General features: G+C 37.8%; 1 protein-coding gene across 17 annotated transcripts in view; it reads right to left on the reverse strand.

Moving 5' to 3' along the window:
- Positions 1 to 19,849, reverse strand: part of TCF4 (transcription factor 4) — a 360,805-nt gene that overhangs the window by 17,685 nt on the left and 323,271 nt on the right. For 16 of the 17 annotated variants that reach the window (XM_014517565.2, XM_025198159.1, XM_014517561.2 and 13 more), the window contains 2 exons: positions 17,269 to 17,345; positions 14,731 to 14,934 (listed from right to left, as the gene is read on the reverse strand). In XM_014517565.2, the coding sequence (XP_014373051.1) occupies positions 14,731 to 14,934; positions 17,269 to 17,345 (281 nt within the window). The remainder of the gene's footprint in view (positions 1 to 14,730; positions 14,935 to 17,268; positions 17,346 to 19,849) is intronic. The other variant, XM_025198154.1, reaches the window with a different exon arrangement.

A 19,849-nucleotide genomic window follows, 5' to 3' on the forward strand; every position in this document is an offset into this window, starting at 1 on the left:
GGCATATGGGTGCATATAAACAAGGTAAATGTTAGCTATTTATAAAACCTTACCATGCTAAACATCTGCATAGCTAAACAGTCAAATGCATTCTACTAAGAACATTGCACCACCAGCCTGCAGACATTTTAACAGTTGTAAACTCAAAACACAACTGCTAGCCAGTAGAGCCGGGGAAGAAAAGGAAAGTAATCATTGTCTTCTGAGATTCAGATCAATCTCACATAGGTCCTTAAATATAAAGAAAAATGCTTCAATTGAATCTTGAAAGAATATATTGAATCCCTACTAAGAAGAAAAGCTATTGAGGTAGGTACCAGCTACAAATGGAGGTGACTTCCAAGGTCACCCTACTTAGACTGGATTACAATAATGATATTGATATGGATAATTAGAATAAAGACTGCAAATCATCTTTCCTCATGTGGTACTTTCTAGTTGCCTGGGACTCTTGTGAGCATCACCTATGAATGCTAGGCAAGTACCCTCACCAGAAAATACAGACTCCAAAAATGCTGCACACTCTACCCGTTTTCATGAACCAACAAGTATAATTTACATTTTGTGTGAAATATAACCAGTAGTTCCCCCTAATGATATGAGTCATTCCCCTAACCTAGGCATGCAGCTCTATAAATAATTTTTATCTTTAGAAAATGATTCTCACTTTGAAGTTCTATTTCATTCACTGCCTTCACTTTAAATAACCCAGTACTTCGACATTCAGCAGATGAAACATACAAACAGACATGCATGGGGCCCTCCCCTGCATAAACACATACTGTGTTAAAGGTGTATATGGACTCTACTATACTCATGCAACTCTTTGTGATTATTTCCTTTATGGAAACAGAACAACAAACAAAAAGAAAAGATCTGATCTCTTTGATATTTTTCCATAAAAGGAAAAACGGGAAGTCCTTATCTTGTATTACTTAGGCTCCTGGATATAAATACAAGTGAAGTTTAGTCCCAGAAGTTTGGGAGCAAATAGGGATCAAATTAGACCACTCAACTTTTTTATTTTTGAACTCCTTGAAGGCAGTCAGTGGGCATGTTTACATGTGCATTAATGAGCTTTTCCTAATGCACCTTACATTTAAGGTACCTGCAAGTGAGATACTAAAAAAACATGCATTAGGTTTCCCTAATACACAGTGGCAAAAATGCATGCTTTTTAAGTGATGCTTAATGTACAGCGGCTTCTTTTACTGAGAATTAACATATTTTCATGGTTTACACAATGCTTAAATGCACAGTAAAATAGGCTACAGAGCATTAGAGAGCACATGTAGATATACCCAATTATTATGCTGCAGAATTATTATACTGCAGGTAGAACAAGGTAACCTGGATACACAGACACACAGACATCTGGGTTCATTTTTGTGTTGGTCTTTCCTGGATTTTTAAACGTGTGAGTTGAAATAAAACTATATCTGCTCTTGTCACAGTTTTTTCATCTGAATGTTTACATACACTATCAAAATATTCAAGTACTTCTACCAATTTTTTCAGATTGTTTACTTAAGTTTTGTGGAACCTATATATACTATATAATTCCTGAATAGTTAAAACGTCAAGTTATTGACTGATTCCATACACTTATACGGTAATGTAGACAGGCATATGCAGCATTATTATTGCAGTTTGAAGACCTGAAGCTAGGATTTTCAAAAGTACATTTGAAAAATAGTATGAAACAGGGATTACCACATTTTCTAAGGCAACCAAATACTCTAAAGAGCCCAACTAATCTTTTATAATAGAGATATTTAGAACAGAAGCATCTTCTACATTTAGATGTTCATTTATCTAAACTGGAATAAACATGCAAAAAAGACACATTTTGTGTCTTCTCAATTTTTTTTATAAATGTACATTTTATTTTGTGTTACAGAAATGAGAAATTGTCTGAAATTTTATTCAGCTTGGAAAAATAAAATTTGATTAGAGGAAAAGGGTCACTCCAAATCTTCTGATGCATACGTTATATGCTTCACCCTTTGATTATAAAAAACACACTATCCTCTGAAATCTGCCAAGAGAAACCATTACACTCCTGCTCTCTCAATTTTCCGGATAGTTGAAAAATTATAATTATGGTTCACTGACCTTGGGGCAAAGGCCACGGTGTCTAACTAGTTCACTGAATTCAACAATTGTTCAATCCCATCCCATCATTCACAGATTTCAAACACTGGCACTTTCAACTAGATGCCTTTAGCAAGTCTCTGCTTTCCTTTGTATTTTGTTTACACAGCATGTTTAGTGCAGAGTGGTAAATATCACTGGGCCATATCGTGCTATCGGTTTTTAAGCAGAACCCCCGTTGGCTTGAAAGGGGCCCTGCTTAAAAGAGGATGGAGCAATGTGGTCCATTGTACCTATCCTGCAGCTATCAACAAACAACAAAAAGGCAGTTACTATTTTCACATTTCTTGTTCCCAGGAAGCATTTTGAAAGTAATTATTCTGCTGTGTTTAAGAGGCCTATTTCATGGCTGTGCAAATGTATTACATTTCATTTGGCAGTTATTCAATCCTTGTTAATACTATCTCTGGAGATATGGGTCTCCAAAACAGGCTTTTGGCCCAAGCTACTCCTCCATGACTGCAATCATTCTAACAGTGTTGCTGTAAGACATGGCAGGCCCTGGAACTAAAATGTAACCCCTCGCCTCACCTCCAAGAGAGTGCTATTAATTAGGGAACTGTTCGGAAAAGATACTTTCATATATTTCCTGTTGCATACAAGTAATCCCTTTGAGAGCTTCTTCTGATATACTGATTTTTGAGATACTAATATCTGAACTAAACTGAATGATCAAGATCTGACACTTGGATATACAACTAAATACAGGGAGAAGAAGAACGAGGAAATGATGTTGCTATTCCACTGCATATATATTTATTTTTGCATGTATATACGCACACACAAACTTATGTGTGAATATACACATAGATTGGATAGATACTTGTTTTTCAGTAAACACAAAGAGAAGAGTTGATGTGTTCCCACTGTAATTAGACACCCATTGACACAGAAAACTGTTTTGGTGTCTTTGAATTGTAATCTCCCCATGAAATATCAATTATACCTGACAGTCCAAGAGTGCTAGGTTTCAGTTTCAATTATCCTGCCAATATCTCTGTCATATCAAAAGAAAAAAGAAACTTATTTCTTCCAAAGTGAAAAAACCCTATTTAACCCAAAAATGATTTTTTTTAAACAAAGTTATATAAATGTTACTTGTATTGCTTGTACATGGGCATTTGAAATTTATGAACTGCAGGCAGCAGAAAAGAGCTGTAAAATGGGGAAAAGTCTCATATAAAGTTATGAGCATTGTATCGCTTTGCTTACAGTTAACTCTTTGCATACTGAATGGGAACCTTCAGACCCCTTTTTATTAATACATGGCACAGAGACAATTTCAGATTTTTTTTCTCTAAAAACATAACTGGAAAGGGAATACTAAAAAGTACTAATGCTTACAGATTCAGGAAAGTCTACTAAATATTTCCTTTTTGTATCATAGTTCCATGTCACAATTAGGAGATTAGCAAAACCTGCTGAGGTAATGAATGAACCCAACAAGCAACTTGCTTTGTACCTTTAAAAAACAATGACCTTGTGTTATCCAATTAGATAAATAAAAACATGTGGCAAGCAAGTTGTAAGGTGATGCATGTTAACATGTGTTCAATATTGTCAAAATTTATAAGTCTGACAGAAAGCAGATTTGTATAAAGCCCTTATAAACCTCAACTGCTATGTTACAAAGGGAACAACACAGGGCACTTTGACACAAATGGTCTTGCACTGTATGTGTGTATTATTGGTCCAAATTATTCACTCTTATTTAACCGCACTGAAGTCTTTCATCTCGAAGCTATACAATAATAGTTTCCATATGACCAGTGGCTCAGCTATAAATAAGATCAAAAGCAAAAGAAAGGATTTAATAAAAAAATAGACATTAAGAGTGGCATTAAATCAGGAAAAATAGCAAAGTTCAACCATTTTTTAAAATACAGAAATAGTACCACAGCGCACTAAGCAGCTTTCCAAAAATCTAATGAAAATGTATTTGCAAGCAAGTCATATGCAAAATCCATTTAGATGCAGCCGAAAGTGGCAAAGCTGAAGTTCAGTGTAAAAAAAAATAAAAAGAGTGCCACGTCTTAAGTAGAGGCAGGGAGATTGGCTAAATGAACCAGTGGCTTTCATGTTATGAACTGTATGATAGAATGCTGTATGGCAGTGCTCCATTTATTTCTCTATACTCTTTCTGTTCTATTTAATGGAAGTAAATTTGGGTAATCCAGCATTTCTGAGGGAATCACAACATTGCACAACTCTAACACATGAGCTCTGCAAAAGGAAGTTTTATTTGGCATTACACATCGACTTGAAGTGAAAAGCCAACTTCCCAAGCAAATTTTCTTCTAGTGCTGCAAAAATTACAATTTAATCTCCATTCCCTACTGGACAAACAGCTGCCACTAATCTGCGATTCTAAAGAGAAGAGATGCATTTCTTTTATTCTTTCTGTCTATAGACACCTGAAGCGCACAACTCGTCAGTGATTCTATATGTTTTAGCTTTTTGCTTTGTGTGCTGATTTTATGAATAGGGACAGAGCAAACTGGAAGTGTTCCACTGGAAGTACGTAGTGAGCATTAATTCAATGTTCTGGTGCTCCACACTTAAACAGCATTGCTTTCACACCAGGTGAGACAATCAGAAGTATTTTGAAAGGAAATCGACCAGTTGAAACCTACTATGCAGAGAAATGGGTTGCCATGGCCATTGAAGTCAGTGAAATAATCCTTATGATTTCTTTCCTACAGAGATGATTATTCATTTAAGTATTGGCTAAATCCAGAGATATAAAGGGCTCTAAAGCTCTGGGATTAGGAATATTAACTCTCCTAAATTTATCTGCTAATGAAGAACCAGAGGAAATACAACACAGTAAACAACCACGCAATCTTGGAATATTTTTTTAGCTACCATATTCCAGATTAATAGGAAATATCACCCAAAAGAATATGTGGCCAAATCAATCTCTGCTGCTTTCTTCCCCACTTGTTCTCAAGCACCTGCTTTAATGGTGACCTCAGCTCTACACCTCAAGATTCAGACATTTCACAAAACAGCTTTTTAAACAAAAGCCAGCTGTTTCTCATCTAGACTACAGGGGAAACAAAAATCAGGGCAGCTCAGAGGAACATTACCCAGAGACTACCACTCTTCAATAACTTTCACACACACTCAGCTTCACAATAGATCCGTCCATGTGTGGAAACCAGGGAGCAAGCAAATGCTAAATTAAAACTTGGAAACCAAATACTATGATTTTAACAATATGCCTAATTAACTAGTTTAAAATGAATGAAGTCATTGTATTGGGGCAATGTTGTTCAAAAAGGATGTCATTTAAAGTAACAGTTAATGGATTTTTTTCTGGTTAAAATCAACTTTATAGTTCAAAATTATTTAAAAATATGATAACGGCTATATACACACATGAAATTAGGAATGTCACCAATTAGGCAGAACCAAAATGTTATATAAAAGTGTTATACTGCATCTTGTTCTGCAAGTTTTCAGTCCAATTAAGATGTTTTGTCCAGTTTTCTCAATGTATATAGCTTTGATTTTTTTTAATGAACACAATGATAAGAAATTAACCGTGTCAGTCAGAGTTATTTAACAGACTCTAAAATAGCATAGCAAAATCCAAATCTTGTCTTTTAAATACTTCTAAGTCACTTCTTTTTATTTTTCTATTAATGACATAATTGGATTACTTTATGAGTTACTACTTTAATTCCTAGGTGTGGAAAATTCCAGACTTTAATGTGGCTGCAAAATATATATCTACACATATATAAAAAGTAGATGCACATGCACACACATTCAGACATGAACATCCTTCCTTTCTGTTAGCCTTCATATGAAGCATCCAAGCAGGTGATGGACTTCTAAACAGTTCTTAAAAACAAATTTATACCAGTTTATGTTATAAAATGGTTCTAAACAACCTATTCATAAACTGTTACAAAAGCAATGTGTCCCTTTATGATTCTGGTGTAAAAGTTAGCATATAAATGCCATTTTACAAAATTTTATTTAAAATGTTATTACAAGCCCTACAACGTACATCTTCTTTACAATGACATAAACTACCAAAAGCCTGGAAATTCACAACTGAAGTAGATAAGGTAGGTTTAGCTCCTGTTCGTGTTGGGGGAGGAGGGAGATACAAGGCAAACAAGCCAAATTCAGAGTTTGTATCTTGACTTGGATTATTCTAACTTTTGCTATTATCACAATGGCTGTTACTGGGACATAAGTATTGCAAACCACTCTGAGAATGAAAACCTTACCATCTTCATTTGCATGCTCTCACCTACAATGGTACTTCCAACTAACATTTATTTCTTAGCAATACTGTGTGCTTAACAGATGAGAATAAACTAAACTCTTCATGGGTACACCAAGGTGTTTTGTATACGCTTGGGAAGCTAAACTAATGGAAGTTACCTTTAATTATGGTTCCAATCCTACAAATGCTTACACATGCGCTTAATTTTAGTTCCACAAATAGTTCCAATGGGATTACTCGTGGGACTATAGTTAAGCATGTGTAAGTGTTTGTAGGATTGAGAGGCAAGGACATTTGTGGATGATATCTTATGACCTTATGTAGAATCAAAGTCTTTATTAGAGCAGGGACTGAAACCTGGGGTTCCCCCACCCATTAGGCTGCAGAGTCATGCTTTTTCTTACTTATGCTCTTCCTCTGCCCAATGAAAGAAGTATTCCATGCAAATTAGAACAGCTCCAATAAGAGGGAGTCAAAGAACCCATCTCCAGTCTAGAATAGCCTCTAGCCAGTTGTTTACGGCACTCTCCTTGGAGAATGGTACATGGGTTTTTAAAAAAGAACTAAATCTGAGACTTCCACATCCAGGCAACGAGCTCTAACTACTGAGCTATTTGATGGAAAGTGGGCACCACTAGTGCCACTGCCTTTTAAAAGACAGAACTGACCCATACTCAGTGTTTGACACAAAGGGCAAATATAGACAAGGGTTCAGGTGTATAAATCCCAAGGAGAAGGAATTGCCCCTCAAGGCCACAGTAAGACTTTGGAGTCCCAGGGAAGTGCAATGTCTAAGGTATACCCTATCCTCAACATTGCCAGTGGCTTCAGACAATAATACCAGAGGTGTAATGGCCAAGGTCTGCACCCTGGACAGCAGTGGCAGTAGTTGCCATTCACGTGCTCCCCCGAAGTGGGCACCAAGAGCTATTGCCCTAGTTACACACTGTTCATTATGCTACTAACAGGATCCTGCTATGACCTCCATTCTGAAGTACCTACACGTCTTTACCATTTTGAATTGCTCTTGAGGAAACAACCAACAAAGACAGCTCCACCTACCCGTTCCCAGGCCACATGTACCAAATCTAGAAATGAGTCCATGAAGTTCTTCTGGAGGGATATGTCAAGTGTGCTCAAGACTGGTTGAGGCCTCATTCCTACAGTCTGGTACATGTAGGGAACAGCCATACTTTCTGGCATATGTCTCGGGGTCTAAATTGCTGATGCCAACTCTGATAACTGTACCTCCTAATACCTCTTTGTGGATCTAGGACTAAGGAACTTATCCTAAGTTGCTCACTAAATTAAAACAGCAGAACCCAGCAGTTTTCCAGACTTTTAGTCCTGACTTTTAGTATAAATGAGATTAGGAAGAGGGGAGTAAGGAGCTGGTCCCCCAAACTGAATTATTATTCATGAACTATTATCCAGGACGTATAACAATGCATGCCATATCTGAGCATAGAGTTAATTAATGCATACCAATTCACTAAAATCAGAAATTTCACCATGAAATGCTGCAACCTGCAGGGTAACAAGGCACAGGCTTAAAGTTAGGTGTGTGTTTAAGCACTTTGTTCAACTAGGCCATAGTAACAAACTGAAATAAGAAGACAGAATTTTCACTTCTGTTTCGTGAATAATTAACCCCAGTGTAGTGAATTTTTGCTTTCAGCTACACTGCTGTAAATCTGGAGTAATGCCATTAAAATCAAAGAACTTGCCTCACTGTATCAGACACCAGAATCTGACCCCGCCTTGTATTATTTTTGCCCGGGGAAAAGCTTCAGCTATTCCCTGCATACTGGAGAATTGGGAGGGATATTTGATAAAGAAGATCTGCTGGAAACCAGCAGAAACTGTGGACTAAGTCTCAAATTACTTTAGCATATTCCAGTCCGAACCAACAAATGAAGGTGTACAGTGGGCAAAGAAACTTCCACCAGCACATTCTGTACACGTTTCCGGTCCATACCTCCCACTGCTACTTTATTTACTGCAGCTGGCCAAAGTTTTATAGCCTGTTTCATGTATTAAAATTCAAATGTGGAAAACATTACCAGTATCCTCCTTGATTTTTTTTTTTAATTTTCCCCCCTTCAACTTCCTTTTCAGCGTGGAATGTATCAAATGGTCAAAGGCTAACTTAAGACTGACTCTACTCAAAAACTATTTCCTTTGTTCTTATGTTTTTACTTCAAAATTCATACCAGTTTTCCAAAGAAATGATCAGGACTGACTCTTTCACACAAATCACAGTTTCAGACAGTGAGTAATGCTGATTGTGAACTAGCGGACTAGTTTTTCAGAAAGTTAAACGTGGACAATGAAAAAGAAATTTTCCCTTTTCTTGTTTTTCAAGCTAGCCACGCTGTCAAATGGTGTATCTTTTATTTGAGTGGGCTTAATCAATGGACTTTGATAGTAAGCTCCTATTTGCTTCTCTTCCAAAGTTAAGAAAACAGTATGTAAATGGTCAGACAAAGGTAAGTCCCACACCTCTAAGTATTTCATAATCAAACTGAATTAACTTCTGGGAAGCACAGGTAGAGTGCCTACTTTTTCGTAAGGCAGTCACAGAAGAGGAGAAATTGAGCGGTCATATATTTCTAAGAAGCCTTGTATGAAGGTTTTAATCTTTTATTGTTGTTATTTTTTGTTTAAATTTAACTTCACCTACATCTGGTATTTAAGAGAGGACTACATATTTATGGAACAAACTGTCTCTGAAGTGATGCCCTGGGTGCATGTTGTATCAGTTTAACATATGCAAAGCGAACAAAGCTACAAAAATTAAACTCTTTTCTCTTGATTGAGAGCAGATATGCAGAAACAGTTGTAAGTCACAGATCTGGCTTTTAATAAAGCCAGATTTCTTCATTAAAAGCAGTATTGTTTAAACATTGGGGTGGGGGGAAATAGCTTTGTACAAACTAAAATCTTAGATTATATGTATCCCAAGTGTATTTAACACATTACCTGAGGCCAAGCTAAATTACAATCTAGAATTTCCTTTTGTGAATTCTCAGCAACTGCCACAGAGAGCAAAACAATGTCTGGTTCATGCTAATTTTATTGGAAGGGGGGAAGGGAGATGGGTTTAGTCGAGAAGTTGAAACGCATCTTTCTACCTTTTGGAAAACTAAAGGATTATTTCCACTCAGCATTTACCTTTGGTTTTTAAATATGTAAAGGTACTGGCCCAGTTTTATTTTTCACCTGTAACAGAGTTACTCTTAACTTTAATTTTGAAAGAGTGGAGCAAAACATCAGGACACTTATTTTACTGGTTTGGGTTTTTTTTATTTTTAGCTTTTAGTTGATTTTAACAAGAACTTAATGTTAAGCAGCAATAACAACTTACAAGGATATGGAGCACTTCTTCAGTACAGGATTTCCAGCTTTCATACGAACAAATGTAATATAGCACACTGCACTGTAGTTATGGTCAGTGAATCAGAGGGCATTTATTTGGTCTAAGACACGGCATGTCCCCATGAGTGGGAATGTGCATTCCCCAGGGACCTCTAGCAGCAGCACATATTTGCCACTGCTGGTTGTCCCCAGGGAACACCTCTGCATGTGCACTCTGGCACATGGCAAGTTGCCCCAGGTGGGCTAGGGGAGGCTGGGGACAGCACCTAGGCTGGCCCTTGCAACCTTACCTGGAGTCCTAAGGGCCTCCCTGGGCTCCAGCAACGGCAATCCAGGCTGGTCAGCAGCTGGAGCTTGGATCTGGCTGGCCAGGCTACAGTTTCACATAGCACATACTGCTGTAATGTGCACCACCCCACTTCTTTCTGGTGTCAGTTTTTTAACACCAGGATTTCCCGGTGTCAAAAACCCCCACCGTGCTGCAAATTAGCAGCACAGTGAATGTCTGCATGTGCAGCGCATGTGGTTTGAGATGCAACAGACAGGCCTGTGGTGCCACAAACCTCATGTGCATGCTCGTGGGGACACACCTGCAAGGAGCAAGGCAAGCCCCTTCTCCAACAACAAGAGATAAGGGATCTTTAATGTCTATGTAGACTGATTGGCCTCAGCTTTTAATGCTTCAGCAAGCAGGTAAGTACATAAAATTAAGTACCTAAGAACCTAAAAAGGAGAAAAGGAGAAGTTGACCCTCACCAAGGTATCCTGAACATTATCAAACCATCAAGCCAAGTCTGTTACAGTAAATGATGGAGAGAATCTTATTGTAGGCTCCTGGCATTATACTTAAGATGAGATAAACCTGTTAATCACATCTAAAATAGTAATCTGGCTACATGTTTAGGTAACTAAAAGCAAAACAAAATAGGAAGTCCCCCACAAAAATATTCTGCAAAATATGTGTGATTTTTTGTGGCTGGTTTCCATTAAGCCTTAAACTCAATGCGTGGTAGGGTTCTTGCCATGCAGCCTGGTGCTGGGGCCTGGCTAACAGCTCTCCCATGGCACAAGGCCAACAACCTCATAGTGCAGCCCTGCTGTTTGCAGGATCCTGAGTCAAGGGAAGTTTATTAGCTCAGCTGAGGTGCCAGGTCACAGGAACTGTGGAACTCCCTGCAACCCAGCAGGTTGACTTCCTTGTCCAGCAGCTCCCATGGATACATCCCAGCCATTAGGACCCTGAGGTGAGGGAGAGTTTCCTTGAACCCAGGTTCCTGTGCACTGAGATCTTTAAAAACTGCCTGTGCAGTCCAGCTGCACATACGTCTTTTGGACATCCTCAGTACACAAGAATCCTCCTGTATCCTGTTGTGCTGGGACTTTAAAAAACTGCAGATGAAGTTGGGCTGCACACAAGGTTTTCTGATGTCCTGGTGCACAGGGCTCTCACACCACCCCAGGTACAGTTCTAGGGCTCAAATTGATCATCAGCTGATTGTCAGTCCCAGGTGCTGGACCACACTAGTTCATGCTGGGCAACAAGCACCCAGCTTTCAACTTGCCAGTACAGGGCGAGCCCAGGATCATGGTCCTGGGGTCCCCCTGTACCGGCAAGTAGTAATGGAGTGATTTGTATCTGATCCCGGATCCCAAATCCACGCATCCTGTCATACACGTGTGGCATGAGTGGAGGCGTGATTGTTGGGCTTGGGGATTAAATCCTAACATGCCACTGAATGAATGTGTGCCAGGGTCCCCAGAGAAACACCAGAAAGGCAGGCACATCTACTTGTCCTCTACTCTGGGATTGTCTGTATTCACTATATTGGAACATAGGACTTGCACAATGAAATGGAGCAGTGGTCTACCTTGTCCACTGGTGGACAACAGCTAGTACCACACATTTCCAAGGAAGCTGTGAAGCAAGAAAAACTATATAGAACAAGGTATATTTCTTCCCCCACAAAATATGTTCAATTTTACCCTGTAGAACGTATTTCTGTATTTATATTTTTAAAAACATACTAGCTGTGTCTACATGTGCGCTTAACAACACAGTAGATTTAATTAGCTGCGGAGTGAAACGTCACTGTCTAGACATGAAAAGGTATTAGGTTGCAGTAAATTAATGCCACCATAAGATAGTACTTATGATGGCGGGGTAATTAATTGTGATTAAACACACATGTAGACACTGACCACAGGTGTATTTATACCCAGTCAACCAAGCCCGCAGGGGGCCAGTCTCCTGCCTGCCACCTAGCCACATGGCTCCAGACTTGCAGCACTCTCATGCCCTAGCCAGACCCTCCACTGCCATCAGGAGCCCAGGGCTGACTCCCTGTGCTGGTCCTGCCATAAACTGCTCCACCCCAGCTCAAACTGATGCTATCCCAGGCACATGTGTAGACGCTGCACTCAGGAGTACTCCAACTCAAACTGCTTTGGAGTTTATTGCTTTGAATTAATTGCACGTGTAGATGTCCCCAGTGAGGTTTTTTTAAATCAAATTTATCTAGTCAAGCAAAACCCTACTCTTTGTACTAAGAGAATAATTTGCTTATAGTAGTTTCTTCCTAATGCCTTAAAGAAGAAAAAAAGAAAAAAAAAAAAAGGAAAAATGTCTCTAATACAACTGTAGAAAAGCTTTATTATCCATATAATGTCTAATTCTATTTTGAATATTTTGAAATATTTGGCCTTGATTACATCTTACAGCAATGAATTTCATAGATCAATTGTGTGTTCAATAAGAAATTATTTCCTTTTGTCAGTTTCACTGAATGTCTCCTTGTTCTTTAATTGCAAGTAAGGAAGAATACAAAAACTAGATGTACCTTTTCTATATTATCCATTATTTGTGGCTCTTTTCACCATTCTCCTTTTTAAACAAAGTCAACACAAGCTGTTCAATCTTTCTTTAAACGGAAATCTTTAACTCTTTCCAATTACTTATTCTTCTTTGTTTTTGAATTCTTCCTAATTTTACTTTATTCTTATTAAGTCAGGGTAAGCAGAAGTGGACATATATTTCAGGTGAGGGAATCATAGTGATTTATTTAACAACATTATGCTGTTTTCAGTATTAATTTCTAACCAACTCCTTTTCAGTCTTAACACTGAGTTTCACTTTTTTGACCACTGCTAATTACTGAGGAGACACTTCTATTTAATTGCCCAAAGTTAAATCCAAATTTTTCTCTTGAGTATTTATACAACAATGGAATGACTTTGCATTTAGGAAGATAGCACAGTAAGGAAAGTTCCTATCAACAACGAAGTGCCATAATGTTACTATTTTTTGTGTTTGCTTTGCAATAAGCAATATTGCTTCTAGAATTAAATGTTGGGGTCCAACAATTATTACCTTTTAATCATGTTGAACATTGATCATTTGATTCTACTCCTCATTTGCTCTCTCTCTCAACCACTTTCTAATGGATGATAGTTTATCTCTCATTCTGTAACTATCTATTTTCTCCTAATAGCTTGTTAATAGGTCTTTGTTTAGTTTATTTGGAAGATCCAAGATCTTGGTCCTCCTTTACTTCCCATTCTGCTGACATGTTCAATGGAATCTAATAGATTAGAGAGGCAAGACTTTCTTTTACAGAAACATAACTGAGACACAGCTCTCTTGCAACGTACTGAATCAAAAAACAAATGGTATACAGTCAAACTGAAAACAGAAATGTAAACAGTAAAATTACGCATTGATCCTGGAAGCTTTTCTCATGCTGATTAGTATTTATTCAACATATTTCTAAATGCAACAGTAAGAAACTGTGAGCTCAATCATGTAAGCAAGTACTGCTCAAGATGAGGAAAAGTTACAGAATCAGGCCTTTGTGCACTGGACAATTAGTTTTCCAGGTACAAAAGGATGATTATTCAATGTAGAAGATAAGTCACACGTGATCCTATATAGTTCCCATTTGCAAAAATATATATATATATTTAAGCACATGCTTAAATTTAAGCCTCATTGTTTCAATGCTGTCTTCAATGTAGATACATTCCTGAATTGTGATCTGTTTCAAAAAGCAGATTCTCAGGAAGCTCTGTTTCAGGCTAAAGAGCTCTTTTTAAAAAGGAAACAGGAAATATAACATGTAAAAATAATTTTTTTCAGAGCTTCTGAAGTCTAAAGGGTCCTAAAATAAGCAGTGCCTTTACATCAATCTAAGCCAAAACAAAAATGAAGAATAATAAAGTAAAATATGTACCTTGAAGATTTCTTTCTTACCCTCCCTCTCCAACAAACTTATTGACATATAGCTATAAGAAGGATGATATATTGCAGCTATTCAAATACTTGTCAGCCAACCAGATCATTCAGACAATCTATACAATTTTAGTAAGGATTTTTAATGAGGCTAGATGCCAGAGTACAGCAGCTATCTGTCAATGGCAGCTTCACAACAGTTATAGTTTTACAGTGAGAGGTATAGAGGAACATATAAGAAAAAAACCTACAGTTTTTAGCATCATGAACAAAATGCATAATATAAAGCAGCATACTTTTGTCAAATATACAGGATAACCTCATTATAATGAATCGTTATGTGACTAGGAGAAAAGTACATTAAAAGAGGGTGTTCACTAAAATAGGGTTAGTCAATTTGCTTCATCATAATAATGAAAAACTCTCTTCCTGCTGTTGGGACTTAAAATCCGGGGTTTGTTCTAATAAGGTCTCACTGTATACAGAGAACAAATGAAAGGAAATATTACTGCCGATATAGTATGGGAACATGCAAAAAAAAATCTCTCCTGGTACTAGCAAACCCTTTACAAAGTCTAATTTGATTCTTTTGCCATAAACATGAAAATTTCTGTAGTATTAGCATGAGCAGGAAGGCTCAATATGATTAAAAAGCCTGTAAACCAGTTCAGAAATTCTAATTACTTTACTGTTTTTAAACCAGCACTGCTGTTTAATCTCCATAGCTTACCATTAGTGAATGTCTATTGGCTGAAAGAAGGCCTGTCCCATATCCTGACCCAAGACCTCCCATTGCTCCATTATGAGAAGGCCCTATTAATCCATGCATGTCGCTATGACTACCAGGCATGGCTGTTGAAGGCCCCACTGCGTGGTTCCGGAGAACATGAATAGCATCGTCCAGTCTTTCCAAGCGGTCTTCAATCCGGCTTTGCTGTTTGTTTATGAAAAACAAATCAAGAGAAGCATCAGCAAATGTGAAGGGCCATTTAACATTTGGACAAAACATACACAGATTAGGTATGCCACATAGTCTATTGCTGTTGGGGGGGTGGGGGGTGTTGGGGGAGGGCGAGGGATGAGATCTGCAAATGAAAAGAGTCCTTTTTATTTCTTCCCCTTTTTTGACAACACTGATATTGTTGTTTTGGGTTTTTTTTCTTTAGGGAAATAGTTAAACTATCATTCTAGGGAATTAGAGAGAACTATTATCATAAGCACAGCTTTCATTTTCATGGGCAAAACAGGTTCAATGATTCCTCATGAACATAGTCATTACAGTACATATGTTGCCCTCTGTGATCTTTGAAAAGTTTTAGTGTTACTTTAAAAAAAAAGAAAGAAAAGAAAAGAAAAGATACTATTACTTTTAACCAGTATCTGTCAGGGCTTTTCGCCCTCCCCACATCATCACAGAATCACACACAAAAGAGTTAGCAAGATCCTATTAGGTCATACAGTCCCTCTCTATTATCATTATTAATTTTTCCCTAATTAACTGCGCATCCTAAAACCATTTTAAAAGTGTCTTTGGTAAGAGCAGGAATAAAAACATTTCCTAAACTTAAAAGGTTAGAATTATGTGGCCTTCGTGAAATGTGGAAAAGATAATAAAACAGAAAGGCACTGGACTGCTATTGATGGCAGCATTTCTAATAGGCTTCCTTCTTTGTTCTAGAATAATTCAGTCCATGCTGAAGTACAAACAAATCCTTAATTTCTCTCCAGGAGGAGAGGGTATCTAGACTACCACAGGAATTATCCCCAAAACTGAACCATATATAGCAGTGGTGCTGACTCAACAGAACTGATCATTGTTTTGCTGAGAACTTCCTTCCAATATCATTTTTCCTGTAAGCTAGAAAAACAGTGTCACGGCAGTAAATTTAGGTCAAAGAGAAGCAATGGACTAAGTTACAATAACCACACTTGGTTCTTCTGCTCCACAGTGCTATTCATACAAGGAACCTGAATTACTTTACAAAAGCAGGTAGGGAAACTGAGGGACCATTGTAAACTGTGTACCAAAGGCCAAATCACTTCCACAGCAGAAAGAGGAGTAAAACACATATCTTGATTCAACTACTATGCCGTACCTATTCAACCATACTTTCTCTCCTAGCAGATGTCACATCTAAAGCAGGCATGCCTGCATGTAACTTTTTGTTTCTCAGCAAGGTATGCACGGGATTGGGTGACTGGGAGAGCCCCAAATCATTGGGAAGCTTTTTTCATTGAAAAAAAAACAGTTCTTCACAACTTACAGATATCTGGAGCAACTAAAATACAAATATCACTGCTACACCTCTGCACACTTTCAACACCACACTACAGAAAGGCAGGATAAGCTAGAAAGTATCAGACAATGAATCATGGTACAGATATTTGTATTCAGCCAGATACTGAAGTCCTTACTAATTCCTGACTCAGGCAAAACTCCCCCCTGTAGTCAATGGGATTTTTGCATGATTCAGTCGTACATGGCTATTTATTGTGCTCTCAGAAACTGATTGTTGCTTCATGCTGAGAAGTTTTTAATCTTTATCATTATTTACATAGCAACCAAAAATATGATAAACACTTTTCAGTAATACGAGACAGCCTCTTGGCTTGCAAACCGGACACACAACAGACAGAACAAAAGATACAGCCTATTTAAAAACCTTGTCTGTTTGTCACCAACATGTTCCTAGGAAGCCCACAACTCATAACTAACCTTTCCTTTTTAAAAAACTATCCCCATTTTATATTCCAACAGCACTAGCTGTTGTTATCACGTTGGTTCTTGCCAGTTCATCCAGGAACTTAATGCTGAACACTTTCACACATACCAGAAAGAAGCCAAATGCATTATGTAAACCTCTACTATATTTCCCTCCCTAAATAAAAGTGACCCTGACTTGCGAGACCCTTTCACCTTATCCAGCTTCTCAGCAGCCATTTGACGTTTTCTCTTTACTCTCCCTCCTGCTGTGCCTGGTTATTTTGCATATCTCTCTCTCTCTCTCTCTCTCTCTCTCTATATATATATATATATATTCAACAACACTTTGCCTATAATACAGTCGGACAGTATACCTGGTCAATCTCAGAAAAGAAAAAAATCTAAGAAAGTGGGTCCCCATGTTACCAATGATCAAATAGTGTTAAAATCCAAGGGCATAGTAATCACTAACAAAATGGAAACCTGTGTGAAAAGAATGGATGAAAAATGGAAAGAACAGCAAGTAAAATACTGAGGCAGAGGAGGTCACTAATCGAAACATACCAAAGAGTGTAAGGGACCTTCATAATTGGGAGATGATGATGCTTGCCCTCCATTTCTAGACCAAACAGCTGTGCCTGCTAATAGTAAAATGGGAATTACCATTAGAACTATGCAAACAAAAATGTCTTTCAAACTTTTTGGACAGTTTTGTAGACATGTAAATGCCATTTTCCAGATAGACTATAGAGCAGACATATGGAGAACTTCCAAAATATACATGGATGAAAAAAAAGGTATTTTGTAGCAAAGCACGTAGATGCCGGCCACAACGTCCCCCCAGGCTGCTTCTTAACATAGAGGATTTCATTGATTCGGCAGCTGTACATGAGAGAGGCTCCAGCAGAAGGAAATGTCTCACTGGTAAAAGGAGAAGTAGCACTCTCAAAAGTGCTAAGAGGGGACTGCTAGATTTCTATGTAAAACTAGCACACACTAGTTCATTATCCTATCTTTGGTTCAATGCATATATAGTGTCACTGAGTCATTCAATCATCAAACTTACAGTGTAGTTTATTTAAAATATATATAGATCTATATAGGACTACTGAGAAACAATGGTGCTGCATAAATACCACACGCACAACATGTAGTCACACTTCTGACTTCTACCAATGCTTTGACTTAACTGATGCTATTTGCACTCTTTTTTTTTTTTTTTTTTTTTTTGCTTTTACAGAATTTAAAAGGGGCCAAGAGAAATAAAACAACTCTTGGATAATGTTCATTTGTTTATATCTGTCGAACTGAATCTCTTTCTATTCCAAAAATAAAGCTAAAATATTGGTCATTTGATTTCATGCAATAGCATAGCTGCTAAACAAAATATGTGCCACCATTTAAGGGGCATGCCAAAAATTGCGGACAGAACTGTCAATTGAAGGACCTGTTTACGGCACAACGTCCATTTTACTTTTTGTATTTCACTGTCTGAAACAAAGGATCTTCTGAATAGTCCTCTAGAAGAAAGCTGAGAATTAAAAGTGGAACTTCAGGATTTTAATCTTAAAATCTAAATTAAGTGGCATTTTCTGGCATTAGAAGGGCAGGTCAAAGGTGCAGTAATAGCCTTTTAAAGTTCTCAGTTGGATTTTTCTCTTACAACATATTGACAAAATAGTGTCAATTTTGATTAAACCCTAAACATTCTCTATTCTGGCCTTCCCTTTTTTGTATGCTTCTTTAAATAACAATTTTGCTACACCACTGAATGCAGAAATGAATTGGCAATCAATATTTTCATATTGTTTCTGACTACTCCACAGTATCTTGAGGCCTAAGAGCACTGAACAATTTAAATCTCCTTTGAATTTATTTATGCTAGTTATTTTCAGTGACTGTGACACTTTAGATGTCTCCATTTACTAAGTAAACTTTGTCAGGAAAAAAATTAGTCTAAATTGCCTACTATACCACTACTTTCCTCAGCTGCAAATCAAATCTGTTCTTATGCTAACAAATGAAAATAAAACCCTTAGAAGAAATATAGAGCATTGTGATTAGGCCCTGTTTAAGGACAGTGACTGGTACAGAGGAAATAAAACAGTCTGCTGTCTCCCTGGACCCTTCCTTGGGGCTCATTCTGCAGTGGGGAAGATGATGGCTAGTTCAGTTAATCAAAGGGCTAATCAACCCCTAGTGAGAGCTTGATGTTTGAGAAAGGCAGCAGCCCTCACGCCAGCTGCATTTCTTGCGGGACATAAACTTAATTAATCTCACCACACACACCTTCTGTGCCCAGTGTTTCTAAGAGAGGGTAAATTCAGTGTGATTTTAAAGAAAGCGCCCTCAGAAAGAAGTCTGGGGGTCTGCTATCTTTCATTTTGCTACCAGGTAATCTTCTGGTCAACCTTTTCCTCACTCTTATTAACCTTTCCATTCCACTCACATTGCTCAGGCAAGTAACATGGGATTTTTGTTGGAGCAGTGTGAAACATCAGGCACATGAGACCTATCCCATCCTCAAGAATAATTAATCTCATGGGAATTGAGGGACAGATCTTGCCCAATCTAGGAATTAATAATGCTAGACACACTTTGAAGGATAATTTAGTGTTCCTTTTGACATTTCAAAGTAATTTGACTGGCCCTAGCGTAAGCGTTCCTGGGACCTGCAGCCAGAAAACAAGAGCAGGATACTCAGTCAACCCGTGACATATACCCAGGGCTGAAGGGAGGGTGGCAAGCTGAAAGAGCTCCCTCAAAACATAGTGCAGAGCTCATCAGGAATATTTATATGGGCAGAAAGGGCTTAAGTTTCTGGTTGAAAAAGCCCCAAAGTTTGTGAAATCTGAATAAACTCCAAAGGAATTTTTCATGGTCATGAAAACCTCCACTGAGCCTCTGCGTCTTTTCAGCTTAGGCCTTCATTAATGGTACCTTATGCTTCCAAAAAAAAAAAAAAAAAAATCAGCTATTGGATTTCTTTAAAGTACAAATATATCACCACAAATTTCTCTTGATAAGGTAAGAATATCCTCAGTGCCACAGCATACAATACATTAGTTAACTTCATTGTGGTTTTCTTTTCCCATAGACACATTTTATAGGTCAAATTCAAGTAGGCATTTGCCTGGCAAGCAGC

The sequence above is a fragment of the Alligator sinensis genome, unplaced genomic scaffold (genome assembly GCF_000455745.1).
Source record: "Alligator sinensis unplaced genomic scaffold, ASM45574v1 scaffold701_1, whole genome shotgun sequence".
Lineage (NCBI taxonomy): Eukaryota > Metazoa > Chordata > Crocodylia > Alligatoridae > Alligator > Alligator sinensis.